Source organism: Carcharodon carcharias, chromosome 6 (assembly GCF_017639515.1).
Source record: "Carcharodon carcharias isolate sCarCar2 chromosome 6, sCarCar2.pri, whole genome shotgun sequence".
Taxonomy (NCBI): domain Eukaryota; kingdom Metazoa; phylum Chordata; class Chondrichthyes; order Lamniformes; family Lamnidae; genus Carcharodon; species Carcharodon carcharias.
The window spans coordinates 70,364,484-70,384,320 of NC_054472.1; the positions used below are offsets into that span (position 1 = coordinate 70,364,484).

Sequence of the window (19,837 nt, forward strand, 5' to 3'; positions counted from 1 at the left end):
TTCAAATCTTCAAATAGTACAGTACAGCGTGGGCAGCCATTGGCCCATCAACTCTATACCAGCTCTTTTGAAGAGCAGACAGGTTAATCCCATACCCCTTTCTCTTTCCCTATGTCCCTGCAATTTTTTTTGTCCTTCCTTCAAGTATTTATCCAATTTCCTGTTGAAGGCCACTAGTGAATCTGTATCCACCACCCTAGCAGGCAGTGCATTCCAAATCCTAACCACTTGTGTAAAAAAAAAGATTTTCTTCTTTTTGCCATGGTTCTTTTGCCAATCACTTTAAACCTTTGCTGTCTTGTTGTAGACTCTGCTTGGAGGAGAATATCCCCAATTTCTCCCGTCTATCCACATAACTATAATTCCTTACCCCTGAAATAATTGTAGTAAATCTCCTTTGAACTCTCCAAAGCCTTTACGTCCTTCCTAAAATGTGGTTCCCAGAACTGAACACAATAATCCCTTTGGGGTTGAACTAGTGTTTTATGTATGTTTAGCATAGCAGTGCCTTAGGCTTTTGTACTCATTGCCTCTGTAAAGACCAAGATCCCATAAGCTTTATTAACTGCTTTGTTAACTGCACTGACTGGTGTTGGGCAACGTGGGGGTTCTCCTTGTGGGCCTTCTGGACTCATTGCAGGCACTGTCCCCAAAGGTCATTCCCCCTTTTAACACTCTCCTCTGAACTCCTGAACCTAGCTTCTAACTCCTTTCTCTCCTCCCCAACGCATCACCCCCCCCTACTCCACTTGCCAAGACCCCTGACCCTGGAATTACCTGGGCTCTTCGGCATGGTGGGACTTCCTGTAGTTCCAGCAATGGCCAGCACTCCCACTGGAGCTGTGATGACCAAAAAGCTGTCAGCCATCCGAATGGCTGGCAGCCCTCTAAGGCAGGGCTTCCTCCTGAGATGGGCTGGGAGCCTCGCCTTAAAGCAATTTATGATGCTGCTCATATTAAATTGCTGTGAGGTAGACAATGGGATTGCGGACGGGCTTCCCCTGATTTTTTAGCTGCTGGGATGGGGGACTGCAGCATCCCGTAAATACAGCCCATCATTTCTAAAAGCTTCCCCACCACCGACTTGGCTTATCTTGAAGTAGTACGCCAGAGTTATTGTATGTCACATGTCTTGCAAAAAGGTTTCCACTCAATCAACTCTTTTTCAAAGCTAGGCCTCCACAATTTCTCCCACTGTCTTGTGGCTTTTCTCTGCATTTGCTTCGTGGCTTAAAAGTTTCAGATATGTCTTGGTGGCCAAAATTAAACAAGTTATTCAAAGTGTAATCTAACAAAGAATTGTGCAGTTTTGTTATGACATCTTCTAACTCATATTGTACTGCACTTGCACTGTAGTTCAGCCTGTTGTTTTATTTATTTCTGATTCATAGTGATTTTTATCTATTTACTGCTGCATCAATTAACACCCTCAGATGTCTTTTAACCTTTTGTTATTTCCAAAACACCCATAGTGTATGTATAAAACTAATTATTTCCTCCCATTGTGTACTGTCTTACACTTGTCCCCATTATATTTTATCGCCCAGTCCTCTGTCCATTTACAGATTTTATTTAATTGCTTTTGTTGGTCTCTTGCTGTTTATTCCATCTTAACTTGTGTCTCCTTTAATATCAATTTGCAGTGGATTGCTGAATCCAAAATTAGGAAAAGTAGGTGGTCCAGCACCACATCTATACCATGCAGATTCAAAGGGGGAAAAATTGAACTCCTTCATTACGGGTAAATGTTGTAGCCAACAGACTGAGAACACCAAGCGTATAATTACACAAAATGATTTTTTTGCGTGTTTACATCCTATGCTAATTTAAAATAAATGACTTAGTTTAGAGTGTTGCTCCAAGTTTGCCATTTTCTTGCAGATGTTGAGTGGTAGAAATCTCATGATGGATATACTTTTAATGACTTTTCTTTTAATTTTATGATTATTTTCATTTCATTTTAGTTCCTGCGTCCTGCTTTTGCCTTGTGTTTTTTTTCTTATTAAGCAGTAGCCTTTGCCTTTGTAAATGTTTAGATTATATTTTTAAACTAAAGAGTTCTTCTCTTCACCTTTGCTCTTTCCCAAAGTACACATGTATCTCATTTTATGTTTAACTTGCAATCCTTGTATTTAGAAATACCTTTGCAGTAGATCTAAATTCTTTTCTCATGGTCCCTGTTTATGTGGAGGTGGCACTAAAATTATTACTTGATAAAGTCACCCCAAAATAAGTTGATGTGCTTTCATATTTGATGGGGTAAAATTCCCCTTCTACTGGAATCATGGATGAGGCCTTTTATGTTCTTCTATTTGACGTAAACGTACATCATGCGATAAGGATTGATAAAACAATAATGTGGGTTCTTTATTTGACGATAAGACAGTCTTATCTGGGAGGCTGAGAAGGCATAACTGCTGTGTAGTGCTGTTGCTCTATTCTAAGTACAGAGTCAAGGAACTACTACATCATATTCTTTCTCAGTGGTAATAATTGACAGCAGTTTAAGATATGTCTCCTTCAAGGTAAACATACATTATGCCACAACATTCCCCTTTTTTATAAACTAGATATTTACCCTTAGAGAATTAAACTATTTACACGAAAGCAAAAGAAAGGAACATTGTGTCTGAATATATCCTGATACAAAGCAATAAATTTACAAGTTTCTGAAACATTGATCTTGACTGAAGGCTGCAGTAAGCTTTCAGAATGCTGGTTTGGGTACAGTTTTTGTGTTGTAGTTTGACTGCGTTCTGTTCACACTTGGGGCTAGGATTTTCCAGCCATGCCCGTCACCGGGATCGTCCAGTCTGCCAAAAGTCAGTGGACTTTTGGCTGAGCCACCGCATTGCCACGGCAGGGCCGTAAAAACCCCAGCTGAGGATTATTCGGTGTTTCTGGTTGTGGTATTGTTCTGATTTGGCATCTGTTTTGTCGCACTGTTATGCCATTTGGCGTTTGAACTTGATGTGACCTTGGTTATGGGCATATGCTGACAATTACTGGTGGATTCCATCATTTGGGTGTTGAATTTGAGCAACTTGTCCATCAGGTTGAGTAATTTGTTAGCCACATGCCGGTTGTGGGCACCTTTCATCTTCTCCTGATTCCCGATTAATGTATCTTACACTCCTGGATTATCGATGAACAATGACTGGGGAAGTACTTGTCTGCCGTATAGTAATTCCACATTGGTTTCACAGAATGATGTGCCACATAACCAGATGGCTGGTGATTTGCATTGCAGAGTTAGGTGGTCTTCTTCCAGTGTAAGCTCGGGTTTTCCAGTGATACTCCTTGTCATCTGTGGTCCTCGATATTGCTTTGACGATACCATGGATGATGACCAAGTACAGGTCCTTCCATACAGGTAGGCCTACAATCACTGGATCTGTGGTGGCCACAACATTAAATGTCTGGGGTGACCAGGGTGAGATGTGTAGTGACACTTGAGTATCATGGATCCCAGGGATGGAATCCCGGAGCCATTGGGCACAGTGAGTTTAGCAATAGTTGGTTCAATTATCACTTGCCTTGTCTGTGGGCACATACGTTTCAGCATGCAAAGTCAAAGGATGGTAGCACCTGGAATGATATTTGTGTTCTCATATAGTTTCTGCTGTCCCTGCATCTGTGGCCATATAATATGAATGGTGGTAAAGACTTTTGTTGGTATCACTGTGCCACTACGTTCTTTGATATTCAATGTGTGTTGACACACTGTGTGTTTATCAATGATCTGGTGCTCCTCATCACCTGACCGTATAGCTTGGCTAGACATTTCAGTGATCTTATTTTAACAATGTCTGTGTGTCTTTGGTTGGTTGGAATGCTGTACCGGCCTGGCCTCTGGTTGTGGCTTCTCGTGGCGGCAAACCACTTGTTCCGGTGTTTGCTTTCTGCATTGGCGTTTGCAGGGCCCTCTAGGGCAATGTGCTTTATATACAGTGTTAAACCCTGGGCAATTTCTGGGTGCATGTGTGAGGCCGCATCCCCCACATTGCTTAATAGGCTTGCATGTTTTGGCTTTTGTGCCAGTGGTGAATGAATTACACATAGCTTGTGAACTGTCTGCCAATATATGGCTTCATACTTGTGTCCACTTTGCAGTATAATGCTTCTACGCTGTAACCTTTGGGTTGGTCAGGAGGTCTTTTGCAGGGTTGTTAAGATTATTTGGAATAGGAACAGCTATTCAGGCTCTTTAATTTCAGCGTTTTAATTTATTAAGAGTTTTTTCTCCATTTAGCAGATGGAATACAATGTGGGAAAATGTGAACTTGTTCACTTTGGTTGGAAGAAGAGCAAAGAATTATACTATTTAAATAGAGAGAAATTGCAAAACTTGGTGGTACAGAGGGATCTGGGTGTCCTGGTGCATGGATCACAAATAGTATGCAGCTACAGCAAGTGATTAGGAAGGCAAACTATTGCAAGAGGAATGGAATATAAAAGTAGGGAAGCTTTACTGTGGCTGTACAGGGCCTTGGTGAGACCACATCTGGAATACTGTGTCCAGTTTTGGTCTCCTTATTTGAAAAAGATATAATTGCATTAAGCAATTCAGAGAAGGTTCACTCGACTCATTCCTGGGATGAAGTGCCGATCATAAAGAAAGTTTGGACAGGTTGGGCCAATACCCATTTGAGTTTTGAAGAATGAGAGGTGATCTTATTGAAGCATATAAGATCCTGAGGAGCTTTGATAGGGTCGATACCAGGAGAATGTTTCCATTTATTGGGAGACTAGAACTAGGGGACATAGTTTAAGAATAAGAGGCCTCCCTTTTAAGACTCAGATGAGAATTTTTTTTCTTTCAGAGGGTCGTTAGTCTGTGGAATCCTTTTCCCCAGAAAGCAGTGGAGGCTGGGCCATTGAACTTATTCAAGGCAGAGTTAGATTTTTGATAGACAAGGGAGTCGAAAGTTATGGGGGGGCAGACAGGATGGTGGAGCTGAGACCACAACCAGATGAGCCATGATCTTATTGAATGGTGGAGAGGCTCAAAGGGCCAAATGACCTCTCCTGCTTCTAAGTCCGATGTTCCTATGGAGTTTTGTTTAAAGCAAAATGTCCTGGAGTAGGCTATTCAGTGTCAGTTCTTGCACAAAGTATGCAGCAGAAAGGTTTAAACTACTTAAGCACTCTACAGTTTGAACAGTCCTACCAGGACCCAATGGCTGCTGGCTGGCGCAGCGCCCAATGTCCCAGAACGAGGGTATGTTGTATTGCATTGCAACAGTGCTGCATAATCACTTACGCAGGGTGAGTACTTGATAGTTGCTTCACTTCCGCACCAACCCTTCCACTGCAAGGGTTGAGGCTTATAAGCTCAGGAAGGGCTTGTATGCTTCTCAGTCAAAACTTCAAAAATCACATTTTCACCATGTTATGTTCTTTTGCTTGTAAACATACCAATCATGTGACAAAGATTGGTAAAACAATCATGTGGGTTCTTTATTTGAAGCTAAGACAATATGCATAAAGTGTTAATTGGGGGCCCGAGAAGGCATATCTGTCTTGTAATGCTGCTGTTGTATTCTGAGTACAGAGTCTTAGGACTACCACATCACATCCTGCCTTGCTGTTCATGATTGACAGTGGTTTAACAAATGCACCCTTACAGGTACACATGCATCATATAACACTACTTGCTGTGCATGATGGTTTTGAGCAAGGGATAACAGGTGCTGTTTTTGTAGACCTGTCAGCAGCATACGATACAGTGAACCATAGACGTCTCCTCTGCGAGATCCTAGAGATGACAAAAGATATTCACTTAACAGAGCTGTTAGAAAGCATGCTTCAGAATCGCCGGTTCTATGTTGAACTAGGTGGGAAGTGCAGCAGGTGGCGTATTCAGAAGAATGGTCTTCCTCAGGGAAGCGTGCTTGCACTCTGCTGTACAACATCTACAAGAATGACCAACCTATAGACGGTGTCACACGCCGTTTTATATATGCTGATGACTTATGTGTCACTGCCCAAAGCACTGATTTTAACACCGTGGTGAAAACGCTTTCTGAGGCCTTGGAGGGACTAACATCCTACTATGAAGAAAACCATCTTCACTCAAACCCAACAAAGACGCAAGTTTCTGCATTCCGCCTCAGAAATCTTGAAGCCAAATGCCAGCTTAAAGTAACCTGATGTGGAGCAACGCTGACGCATTGCAAGCACCCTATCTACTTAGAAGTCACCCTTGACGGATGCCTCACCTTCAAGAACCACATCGAAAAGACAAAGGCAAAAGTGAGCACACAAACCAACATCCTGAATAAGCTCACTAACACAAAATGGGGAGCAAGCTCGAAAACATTGCGAACCAGTGCACTTGCTCTTTGCTATTCCACTGCCGAATACGCCTGCCCTGCATGGGAAAGATCTACTCGTGCTAAGAAGATGGATGCCGTTCTGAATGCAAGCTGCCGACTTATCACAGGTTGTTTAAAACCAACAAACACCAACAGCCTATATATCCTGGCGGGTATCGCTCCCCTTGATATAAGAAGAACGGTAGCCAGCAAGAAAGAGCGATTCCGTCAAACATCAGATGAGAGGCATCCTCTACATGGTCATACACCTACACCCAGCTGCCTAAAGTCAAGGAAGAGCTTCATGAACAGTGTTGTTCCATTACAATCAACCCCATCTGAAGCCCACATCACCTTGTGGAAAGACCGGCTCACCAGTCTCGAACAACCCCCAGCGATGGAAATTCTACCGGATGAAAGCCTTCCCCCAGGAGCTAATTGCAACTGGGCAATCTGGAAGTGTCTTAACAGACTTAGGACTGGTGTAGATCGTTCAAAGGTGTCACTAAGCAAATGGGGATATACAACCTGCCTGACAACTTGTGAATGTAGAACTGAGCCACAGACTATGCAACATCTCCTGCAATGCCTATCGCTAGAGGAACCCCGCACTGTTGGAGATCTTGCCGAATTCAGCAACAAGGCGCAAAAATGTGTCCAGTTATGGCTGGGCCATGTATAGACTGTCCATGGACACGATAGGAAGATAAGTTGATCATATAGCAATAAGACCTACTTTTTCCAGATGTTGCTGAACCACTTAAAATTGCACAAATATTTTACAATTTTGTGTTGCTAGTATATTTTTAAAGAAGTGAAAATCATCAGAGAAGTTTTAAACATGAATAAACTAGATTATTAATGCTTTATCCCCATATTCCACCCAGGGAGAGCTCTATGTATCTGGATGCAATAAAGGCTGTGTGCTGTGACAGCACCTGGCAGTAGTACTGAAGATTTGTGCTCCAGAAGTTGTCCAAGTATGGCTACAACACTGGCTTCTACCAAACAACGTGGAAAATTGCCAGGGTATATACTCTGCACAAAAAGCAGGACAAATGCAATCATGGCCAATTACTGTATAACACCAACACAGTGATGGAATGTGTTGTTGGGAGCATTATCAAGCAGTTCTTACTTAGCAATAACCTGCTTACTGATGCTCAGTTTGGGTTCCGCCAGGGCCACTCAGCACCTGACCTCATTACAGCCTTGACCAAACATCAACAAAAGAGCTGAACTCGAGTTGAGAGAAGAGTAACTGCCCTTGACATCAGGGCAGCGTTTGACCAAATGTGGTATCAAGCAGTCCTAGCAAAACTGAAGTCAATAGGAATCAAGAGGAAAACTCTCCACTGGTTGGAGTCATACCTAGTATAAAGGAAGATGGTTGTGGTTGTTGGACGTCAATCATATCAGTCCCAGGACATCACTGCAGGAGTTCCTCAGGGCAGTGTCCTCGGCCCAACCATCTTCAGCTGCTTCCTCAATGACCTTTCTTCGACCATAAGGTGGGAAGTGAGGATGTTCATTGATTATTGTGCAGTGCCTCAGTGCTGTTCGCATACCTGCAGATCCTGAAGAAGTCTTGTGCATATGTAGCAAGACAGGGACAATATCCAGGCTTTGGCTGATAAGTGGCAAGTAATATTCATGCCACAAAAGCACCAGGAAATGACTATCTTCAACAAGAAAGAATCTAACCATCTCCCCTTGACATTCAATGGCATTACCATCATTGAGTCCCCCATCATCAACATCTTAGGGCTTACCATTGGCCAGCAACTAAACTGGATGAACCATATAAATACTGTGGCTACAAGGACAGGTCAGAGGCTGGAAATGATGCAATGAACAACTCACCTCCTATCTCCTCAAAGTCAGTACACCATGTACATGGCACAAGTCAGGAGTGTGATAGAATATTCTCTGCTTGCCTAGATGACTGCGGCTCTGACAACACTCAAGAAGCTCAACATCATCTAGGACAAAGCAGCTGTTTGATGGGCACTGATTCACTACCTGAAACATTCACTCCCTCCACTACCGACACACAGTGGCAGCAATGTGTACCATCTACAAGATGCACTGCAGCAATTCGCCAAGGCTCCTTTGAAAACACTTTCCAAATCCACAACTTCTACCACCGAGAAGGACAAGGGCAGCAGATGCCTGGGAACGCCACCATCTGCAAACTCCCCTCCAAGACATACACCATCCCATTTGGAACTTTATTGTCATTCCGTCACTGTTTCTGGATCAAAATCCTGGAACTATGTTCCTCATAGCAGATGGACTGTAGCAGTTCAATAAGATGGCTCACCATCACCTTTTCAAGGGCAATTAGGGATGGGCAATAAATGCTGACCTTGCCAGCGTCATCCACATCCCATGAAAGGATAAAACAAATGCTACAAATACTCACTTTTATGGTTATGAAAGTCAAATAACCAAATTTAGTCACAGAGAACCCATACATCAAATCATTTAATCATTTTTAAAAATTACTATTCAAGTCTGGGAGTGATTTTGTAATTATTGACTCTTGGGCTACTGAGGAGCTGCCGGATCCCTGCCCACTCCTCCACCCCAGTGCTCCAATCGCAAGGAACCTATCAGCACTCATGGGGTGCTGGTAGTTCTCTAAAATTATGCCAACCATGAAAATAGCTTGAGCCTCTGGCACCTTTGGGTGGACATTTTGATTGCTTTGTTGCCCATCCAGTGTGCGCCTAACTGGAAAATTGTCTCACATATTTAAAATAGGAAAAACAAAGAGTTGCTTGGGTCAAGTATAAGAAGGTCTAAGCAATATATAATGAGGCTGAAAGTTTGTGTGATGCTGTCCAGGCCTTATTGCCATTATGTGTCTGCCAAGGTTGCTCACTAATCATTCCAGCAGCAAGCACCCAGGTCACTGAAGCATATTGACAGTGCTATGGTGCACGTTTGTAGTTCCACAGTAGGGATGCCAGGACCCCCCAAAAGATAAGTTCATCAGCTCCTCTGCCTTTGTACAAATATAAAAAAAATGCATCCATTAAACCTTCAGAGATGGAGGTTACTATCCTTACTTTGACACCACTATGACTTTTGGTGGCCTGCTGTGCTTGGTTTCACTAGGCAGGCCATTGTCAATGGTGTGCTAAATTGACAGGACACTGCTGATGCAAGAACTCTTGGTGTTAGGCATCCCTGTCCACAGCCCATGCCCTTCGTACCATTGCCCTTGTAACAAGTGAATGATGGTTCTGGAAGTTGCTACGTCCTTGGAATCCTCATGGTAAAGAGAAGACCCCTTATATTCAAGAGCAATATACTGTGCATGCTGGAAATCTTAAATAAAAACAGGAAATGCTAGAAATACTCCAGTGCCTAGAAACCGTGGAAAGTAATGTAATGTTTCAGATGGATGACCTGTCATCAAAACTGGCCATCGATCTGAACCATTCACTCTGTTTCACTCACCACAGATGCTGCTAGGTCTGCTGAGTATTTCCAGTTTTTCTGCCTTTATCCTATTTTTTCAGTTTCCCCTTAATCTCCTGGGAAAATATGTGTGTATATTTTGGATATACATATTTCTGGTTCAATTCCTGCCTCATATTTCAGATTGCCGATTTATTCTCAAAGTGTCAAAATATAGATGTTAACTAACTCAGCACCTTAATTTGATCAGCTATCTCTAATTTATATAGATAGGAGTCATTTTCGTTTGACCATAAATCTCTAAAATCTCTTGAGTATACTGCAGCATGAATTACTGTAAATGTATGTGTGTGTATATATATATATATATATAATAAAACTGATGGTTCACTGATTGTCCATTAATTTACATTTATTTATTCTGTGCAATGATTTAAAAAAATAGTACACAGCTGATGTTCCCTCACATTATGAATTAATTACTTTATTCTAGTAATAAAATCATTTATATTGGGTGGTAACTGTTTCTTTTAGATATCTCCATGGAATCTTGGCCACTAAGTTTGGACAATGGGTTCATGAGGGTAAATGATCATTCTCTTGAATTTTACATTCAACAGAGGCCACCACATGGTTTCCAGGTGGATATGAAACTTGAAGCTGTGGACAAGAGAAACCCAATGCTGATTCGTGTTGCTACAATTGTAGATCTTGATAATCAAAGGATAAAGGTACTTTTTTGGAGATTCTAACATACTGTATTTGACCGTTCATAATGTTTTGCTATATTTCTAAAGCCATTCATTCCTTTGACGCAACTGAACTTCACTGGAGTTTTCAAGTTCATCCCAGGAAACCCCTAAGAAACGTAATTTTTGTTGATGGCACTTAGCCATTGCTATTAGTTGTGTTAATTTGCTAACTATTCTCAAAACTAGGTGGAATTTCTTCTCCCTTCTCCTCTACTCCTCTCCTAAATTCAGGTTATCTGAATTCCAGTACAGCTAATATCAAAGAAAGAAGCACTTGCATATGGACAGAATTTTCCCAGGATTGCACTAAGTGCAGTAGCGGGTGGGTAAAATGGAGTCCTACCCACTGACAAAAATGGCAGGGTTTCACATCGGATCGTCCTGAGCCCACCTCATTATTTATTCACACCTGTGAAACACGCAGTTTCCATGGTGAGTGGGCTCTCATTCGTCCGCCCGCCATCACCCCGCTGTTGCATTACACCGGTTGCCATCTTTAAAAGGCAGCTGCCGGCAAAGCGCTCATCACCACCAGCCCACCACCGCTGTCCAGGAGACATGGCCACAAAAGAAAAAAGACTGCAGCCCCCCTGCTTCAATGACAGGTCCCTCGGGCGATTGCTAGATGCTGTAGAGGCCCGCCGGGATGTGCTCTACCCCTGCTCTGGCCGCAGGATGGGCAGCAAAGTCACCACCCAGCTTTGAAGGCGGTAGCAGCGGTGGTCAGCACAAACACCCTTCAGAGGAGAACAGCCACTCAGCGTCGCCAAAGGCTGAAAGATCTCTTCCATTCCAGGATAAGTCACTCATTTCATCATTCCCATCACACACCCACAGGGCCCTCAGTCACTGCCAGTGCAAGGAACATCACCAATCCTTCACACACACCATCATTGTCCTTATCCCATCCATGGGACCACTCGCCACCAACACAGGCCAGGCATACTTATCATCTAGCCTGGCAGGCATCCTGAGGCACTCTGCCCATCTCTATCCATGCAGGACAAACTGGCACACAACAAGAGGGAAAGGTCATAGACACATGGAGGGACGCTGGAGATCAAAGTTCTGACAGAATTCGAAAACAGAGCCTACCAGCTAGCTGGCGAGGATCTGGACCGGTCCTGTGCTGACGGTGAGGCCGGCCCTGCTCTACCAAGTGAGGATCCAGCAGTGCAACATCCATCAGACAAATATGCTGTAAGTGATGCATCCTCTTTCACAGGCCACTGCCATGTACTAATTATCTCCCCTTGCTTTCGCAGTAACATCTGCCAAATATCTGACAGAGTCCATGACCCAGGGCCTCCAATCAAGCTCCAAAGAAACTTTGAAGAGGAGTCTGGCGGCACCTTCCCTGAAGTCCCGTCACAGCGCTCACCCACACCCTCCACCAGCGGAGAGACACAGACCTTATTGGCACCTAGCTTTAGAGTAGCCTTTGGATGACAGTCTGGTGAGCACATCGCACTGTCTAATCCACAGCAGGTCAAGACAGGGACATCCAAGCTCCCCGGCACTTGGAGGACTGCTGGAGGCCAGAGCGTTGCTGAGTCCGATTCAGATGACGAGCCTCTGGATTCAGTCATATCACATTTGCTGGAGCTGCAAAGGCAAGCTCGGGAACATCAGGAACGGATGTCCACTGCACTCCTCATTGCAAGGCACGATGGAGGAGTCTGTCCATCTTCAGGCTGAGGTGATAGCGCCGGCATTGCAACGCGCCGAGGTCAACGCTGGCAGGATGGCGGCTGCCATGGAGACCTTGGTCCTGGATGTCACTCCTGCACTGCTGCACAGACTTAACTCCATCACTGATGCCATAGTTGGCCTCCAATAGTGTGTACGCAAGAGGGGTGCTGGGCAGCTCGATCTCACTCCAGCCACCCATTCTGCTCATGGAGTCAGCCTGGGGCACTGGGGCACCCATAAGGAGGAGGATCAGTAAGTGCACACTCCGGGACCATCCACCAAGGTGACTCTGGGAGTGACCGACCCATCTGACTCCCCTCTTTCTGTCACCTCCGCAGATCCAGCTCCACAGGCCGATGAGGAGGACCCTGAAAGCAGGCTGGAGCCCATCAAGTTTCCGGCCCTCCAGAGGACACCCGCCAAAGTCATCACAGACAGGGTGTCACAGTCAGCAGGCTGCCTCCACCTCTGCTGTGGAGGTCTGGGGAGTACCAAGATGTAGCGGCAGGGTTAGGAAAATTAGGTAAAGTTGGTTGCACAGCCTGGGCATGGGTGTTGATCGCTTGTACACTGTTCACTATTGTCAATAAGCTCCTAAGAATGTCTCCCCGCTTGTGGCTCCTTGTTCTGATGAGCAGTGTTCTTGTCACTCAGATGTGAAACCTTTCTGCCCAAGATAAAAGGCAGGTGTCTCAGTCCAGGGCCTCTTCCCTGGGGTCCGTGCAGCCTTTAGATCACAGTGATGGTCCAGCCTCACACTTCCTGGAGACATTACTGATGTCTGCACCTCGACGGTGCTGGTCATTGCTGCCAGAATGTAGTGGGTAGACACCACAGATTTCTCTCAAACCCTCTATGTGTGCTCTCAACACCTTTAAGGCGGGGCTAGTCCCCATCACACCAGCATCTGCGACCATCTGAGATGGCCCTGATCACAGAGTGCAGGTGAGCTGTCCTCGGCCATACAGGCATTCTCAGAGGCTATGTGAAGATCTATGGAGTGTCCTCACTGCATGTTGTTATCATCCTCCTGCGATCGAGCGACTATTAAGACCTCCATTGTGTCTCCATGACAGGAACATTCTCACAGAGGGTATTGGCACTGCGATAAGCCAGACAGGAGTCAAATGTTCACAATTGCGATATGAGGATCTATGGGGACTCCTCACTGCATGTCATCATCATCCTCCACAAATCTGGCAACTATGACGACCTCCCGAGCACACCTGCCTCACCTAGCCAGTGTGAGAGCCTCATCCCTGTCATCGACACCGCCGAGGACCCCCTCACCCTCATTGCCTTCGGCGTCCTCTTCGTCAGAGGAGGCATGCAGCTCCTCCATCTCCTCCTCAGCCAGCTTGTCTCCCCATTGCAGCGCTAGGTTGTAAAAGGCGCAGCAGACAACAATGATGCGTGACACCCTCTGTGGACTGTATTGCAGTGCTCCACCAGACCAGTCCAGGCACCGGCGCCGCATCTTCAGCATCCCCAAGAAGCTAACCCTGCAGCCTCTGGACCCTGGAAGACTGGGATCTGTGAGTGACTCAGGATGTAGGCATCATGCACACTCCCTGTAAACAGTGTGCACACCTGCAGTATGCATTTCTGGTGGTCGTATACCAGCTGCACATTCAGTGAGTGGAAGCCCTTGTGGTTGATGAAGTCCACTGAGTGTAGCAATGGGGACCTGAGCACCACAAGTGCAGTCAATCGCACCCTGCAGCTGTGGGGATCCCGAGGTCAGGGCAAATCCAATGGCCCTTGCATCCTGGCTGTCCCGGCCCCATGCGAAATGCACAAAGTTGTGTGCCATGGAGAAGATGGCATCCGTGACCTCATGGATGCCTTTGTGGGTGGCAGATTGTGAAATCCCACAGAGGTTACATGTGGAGCCCTGAAAAGAGACACTGGCATAGAAATTGAACGCACTCACTTTCACAGCCACTGGCAGTGGATGCCCTCCATGTCCTTTTGGCGCCAAGTCCTGCAGTAAGTGGCAGATGTTAGTCACCAGGTCCCTAGATATGCGCAGTCGTCAGCGACACTGGTTCTCCGTTATCTGCAGGAATGGCAGGTGGAGTCTATAGACCCTGGGTGTCACTAGGCGCCAACCAGCCAAGGCTCGCTGTCGCTTCTGGGCGTGCAGGACCCCCTGCTGCCCCTTCTTCATGAGGTCTTTGCACAGCCAGGAGCCTCAGTTGCTCTCTCCTCAGTCTTCTATGGTCTCAGTAGGACATCAGGCACACAGCTAGGTCATCAGGGTCCATGATCCTGATGTGGTCCTCCTGCAGCATGAAAGAGAGAGAGAGACATGGTTATCATGGCTGTACTTAGCACCTTCCCTGGCCCTGTGTGACCGCCCCTTAACACTTCCCAGCAAATGCTGATCACCCCTCGGCCAGAGATGAGTGTGCTGCATGGCTGCCCTGTCAACCTGCGACATGGGGGAAGGACACTGGTCCAAACTGGGATGCTGAGATTGCAAGGGGCTCCGAGCACCTCCAGCAGTGACTGCTACATGGCCAGTGTTGGCAAGGAGATTATACAACGTGTGTAGTCCAACTGCTCCGTGGTCCAATAAAGTGATGGCAGACTCGAAGTCTGTGGTGGGGAGTGTGGGGGGTGCTTGTGGGGGTCTGCTTTGCTTTGCCTCAGTTGCCCCCGATGCCCCTGAGGCCTGTAAACAACGGGTGAGCTGTGGAAAACACTGCTGCTCACTCACCTCAGTTCCTCCAAAGTGAAGGCCTCCAAATGTATGTTGCCTGCATGCTGTTGTGAAACACATCGGTGTGCTTTCCCAGCAACATAGATGGAGATACGGTGGGGTTCCAGGAGCCTGGTGGGATGGCCTTTTAATTACATGCTAATGTATTACAATTAGCTCCCCGCCGACTAATGGTGAGAAATGAGGCCCAGTGTTGGTGGGCTGAGCGGTTGATTGTGACCTGCCTTCGCGCTGTCATGAAGCAGGTCGCACTGTATTTTCTGCACCTGCCACCAGCGAGCTTGGAAAATTCCACCCTTTAGTGTCTTTCACAACCATTGGACATCTCATAGCACTTTACAGCAAATGAAGTACTTTCGAAATGTAGCCCCTCTTGTAATGTAGGAAATACAGCAGCTAATTTATGCAGAGCAAGATACCACAAACAGCAATGTAATAATGACCAGATATTCTGGTTTTGTAATGTTGATTCAGGAGATATATGTTTGCCAGGACACTGGTGAGAATTCCCCTGCTCTTCACAATAGCACAGTGAGATCACTTATGTCTATCTGGTAGAGCAGACTGGCCTTGGTTTAACGTCTGATCTGAAAGATGGTGCCTCTGATGGTGCGGCATTCCATCCATACTGCACTGGAGTGTCAGCCTAGATCCTTATGCTCAAGTCCTAGAGTGGAACATGAATGCATAACCTTCTGACTCGGGTGTTATGATCCCAGCTAATGTTGCTACTGGACAAGTCAGATCCCAGGGTGGAACCTGGCTTGATAGATCCTAACTTGTATTTTTTGTTTAGAAACATAGATAGTAGCTGCTGAACAGAGTCACAGAGTCTGCTGATGAGCGTTTAACAAAAGAATAAACATTTATTAAACAAGAAAAAATGAACTATATTACACTGCTCCTTCACCCATAAGTATATCTTTAGAGATATGTATAGATTCGTAAGAATAATACAAGTTACAAAATCAATCTTATACTCAATGTGGCCCATGTAATCCAATAGGTGATCTGTGCTCAGACACACGACACTCTAAAACCAAGTGACAGATGCTACCCAAAGCAGATGCTATGGATCTCTCATCAACTCCCCCAGATACTTGTCACACCGTGAGCCAACTGGTTTCACTGAATTCCATCTTTCACATGAGGGTTTCCAATTTCCACTCTCAAAAAACTCGCCTTGGAATTTTCTCCCAAGCTACACTTTCCCTTGGACGTCTTCAACAAAGATCCACCTCCAGGGTTTTAACCTTTCCTCCTGATGTTCCTCTCCCTTGGATCGACCTCACCTTCCACACACCGCCTCAGATACTCAGCTATGCCAGCAGAACACCACTGCTTCACAGGCCTATAGTAAGGAGTCATCAACCTTTGGCTGTCTCCTCTTCTGGCTTCTTGCATGTCCACTTTGCCTTGTTTCTGCTCCCCACAGCTTTCTCTTTTTAATTTGGAGCCTTTTTCTCTGCTCCTTACTTTAACTTCACTGAACGTGACCCTGTTCAGACTCCTGTTCTTTTCCCTTGACTTCACTGTCTTCCTGGGGCTTTTGCCCCACCCCCTGGTTTCAGGAACATTCTTCTGTTCTTCTGCAAAATCTGCTGTCTGCAGTTTCTATCATGCCTCCTCTGTGCCTCACTGGAGAATGGTGTTTCTTTTCTGGGTCACGTGAACTTTTTACGCTCTTTCATTTTTGTTTTTTTTGTTTCTTCTGCGCAGGTGCAGGTCTCCCTTTAAATAAAAGAAAGGAAAAAAACAAACTCTGCATGTGCACAGGGCCATTTACTGAAAGGAAGAGGTGGATCCTGACCAACTGCGCATGTGTGGCCATTCTTTGGCCGGCACATGTGCGGGACCTAAAGGTCGTTAAAAAGGAACGATCTGCAATTGTGCCTCCATTCCAGTGCCGGCTGTTATGATATGGCAGGTTATAAATGCAGCACTGACCAAATCCCAAAGGGAAACTTGGCCAAGCTATCACAATGATTTGTATTTGTATTTTATTTCGAGAAGGTATGTGCACTGAAGTCAGAAGTATAGATTCCATTACCGTTTTTTTAGATTTTAAATATTAAATTAAAATATTTAACAAAGGAAAAGAAAACCTAAGCACACAAGATTACAGTTACATAGTTCAATTTAGTTTTATAAGATCCCCCAAAAGATTTCTACTTATCTAGACTCACAAATAAACACCATTTTAAGGCAACAGTCCCAATAGATTCTTAATCTATAACGCATCCAGTAATATTACCACAAGGCATCCACAGTTGCTATAAAGGAGGTATTTTACAAGCTTCCCTCTCCCTCTCACTTGACAATGCAAATCCAAGGCTTGTAACAAAACCTTGTTTTTCTGGAACAACCAGACACTTCTCCGGGGTGGCTAGAAGCTGCTTCTTCGCAGGATTGTGTTCGCACAGCACCTTCTTCCAGGTTACATGGCCACACACCCCCCATTCAATCCTCCCTTAAATATATTTTCTCCCCATTTATCTTTAAACCCATTGTTCTCACACCCCTTTGAAACTCAAGCCCTAACAAATATAAGATCTTTCATGTTTTCATCTTGTCTTTCCCTTTTCGGTCAATAAAAATATGATATCCCCACTACTTGTTTACCTATGAACTCCTGTAAGATGCAAATATTTTCCCTGTCACCTTATAATTCCTCTTTGAAATTCAAACAACCTCTCAACTTATCTACAAATACAAATGTTAGCTCTAACCTGTTTACTTATAGCCCATCTTAGCTCATCCATCTCCACTTTAAAATGCCTGCTTTTACACTTAACCCTTTTGATGATTAAAACTTTGCAGTCTGGCTGTCTTCAGTTTTATTAAATTAGTCACACACACACACAATCTACACACAGCCCCACAAGCCTGCTTCACAGCATCCCACATTAATATTAGGGAAAAATTATATTTTCTTTTCACGGCGTATGTGCAGAAATTGCTGAGGCCTACTGGGACTTGTAGTTCCCAGTCTCCGAGGGCCTGAACTTTGTTTTTGAAAAGGTAAGTTCTTGTTTATTCCTTTTCTTGGGCTTGCTACGAACTGAGCCACAACTGACACCTGATGAGCAAAATAAACCTCCATAAAGCAGCACAAAGAAGACAAATAGGAGCTCCAAGGAATTTGAATGTATAGAATAACAGTGCTTCAGATTAGCACCAGCAGCCTGGGTTCTAGTCCAGTACCAGTTAAGAGAGACCTGGGACCTGGCTCCTTGCCCTGGCCCTGAGAGTGGAAGGTAATGGCAAACCACAACTGATAAAAACTGCCAAGGAAAGCGTTTCAGGATGAAGCATCAACAATGAGCAAGGCAAAAAATAAAAAAATACCTGGAAAAACTCAGCAGGTCTGGCAGCATGGACGGAGAAGAGTACAGTTGATGTTTTGAGTCCTCATGACCCTTCAACAGAACTAAGTAAAAATAGGAGAGGGGTGACATATAAGCTGTGTTGGGGGGGGGGGGAGAGAAGCGGGGGATGCTTGTTGGGACAAGCAAGCAGTGATAGAAGGAGATAACCAAAAGATGTCACAGACAAAAGAACAAAGAGGTGTTGAAGGTGGTGATATTATCTAAAAGAATGTCCTAATTAAGAATGGATAGCAGGACAAGCAAGGTAGCTCTAGTGGGGGTGGGGTGAAATAAGACTAAAAGGGCATAAAAGGTATAGATAAATGATCGGTGGAATACATTAAAAATAATGGAAATAGGTGGGAAAAGAAAAATCTATATAAGTTATTGGAAAAAACAAGGAGGAGGGGGAAGAAAAGGAAAGGGGGTGGGGATGGAGGAGGGAGTTTAAGATCTAAAATTGTTGAACTCAGTATTCAGTCCGGAAGGTTGTAAAGTGCCTAGTTGGAAGATGAGGTGCTGTTCCTCCAGTTTGCATTGAGCTTCGCTGGAACAATGCAGCAAGCCAAGGAAAGGCGTGGGCAAGAGAGCAGGTTGGAGTGTTAAAATGGCAAGCAACAGGGAGGTCTGGGTGATGCTTGCAGACACCCAGTCTGCGTTTGGTCTCTCCAATGTAGAGGAAACCGCATTGGGAGCAACGAATGCAGTAGGCTAAGTTGAAGGAAATGCAAGTGAAATGCTGCTTCACTTGAAAGGAATGTTTGGGCCCTTGGACGGAGAGAAGAGAGGAAGTGAAGGGGCAGATGTTGCATATCTTGCGTTCGCATGAGGAGGTGCCGTAGGAGGGGGTTGAGGAGTAAGGGGTGATGGAGGAGTGGACCAGGGTGTCAGAGGGAACGATCCCTGTGGAATGCCACCCGGGGCAGGGGGGTGAAGGGAAGATGTGTTTGGTGGTGGCATCATGCTGGAGTTGGCGGAAATAGCGGAGGATGATCCTTTGAATGCGGAGACTGATGGGGTGATAAGTGAGGACAAGGGGGACCCTATCATGTTTCTGGGAGGGAGGAGAAGGCGTGAGGGCGGATGCGCGGGAGATGGGCTGGACACGGTTGAGGGCCCTGTCAACTACCGTGGGTGGAAAACCTCGGTTAAGGAAGAAGGAAGACATGTCAGTGGAACTGTTTTTGAAGGTAGCATCATCAGAACAGATGTGACGGAGGTGAAGGAACTGAGAGAATGGGATGGAGTCCTTCCAGGAAGCGGGGTGTGAGGAGCTGTAGTCGAGGTAGCTGTGGGAGTCGGCAGGCTTGTAATGGATATTGGTGGACAGTGTATCACCAGAAATTGAGACAAAGAGGTCAAGGAAGGGAAGGGGAGTGTCAGAGATGGACCTTGTGAAAATGATGGAGGGGTGGAGATTGGAAGCAAAATTAATAAATTTTTCCAGGTCCCGACAAGAGCATGAAGCAGCACCGAAGTAATCATCGATGTACCAGAGAAAGAGTTGTGAGAGGGGGCCTGAGTAGGACTGGAACAAGGAATGTTCCACATACC

General features: G+C 45.3%; 1 protein-coding gene across 3 annotated transcripts in view; it reads left to right on the top strand.

Moving 5' to 3' along the window:
- LOC121278880 (lethal(3)malignant brain tumor-like protein 4) overlaps window positions 1-19,837 on the top strand; it is a 385,309-nt gene that overhangs the window by 149,314 nt on the left and 216,158 nt on the right. For all 3 annotated transcript variants that reach the window (XM_041189341.1, XM_041189342.1, XM_041189343.1), the window contains one exon: window positions 10,367-10,477. In XM_041189341.1, coding sequence (XP_041045275.1) covers window positions 10,367-10,477 — 111 coding nt within the window. The remainder of the gene's footprint in view (window positions 1-10,366; window positions 10,478-19,837) is intronic.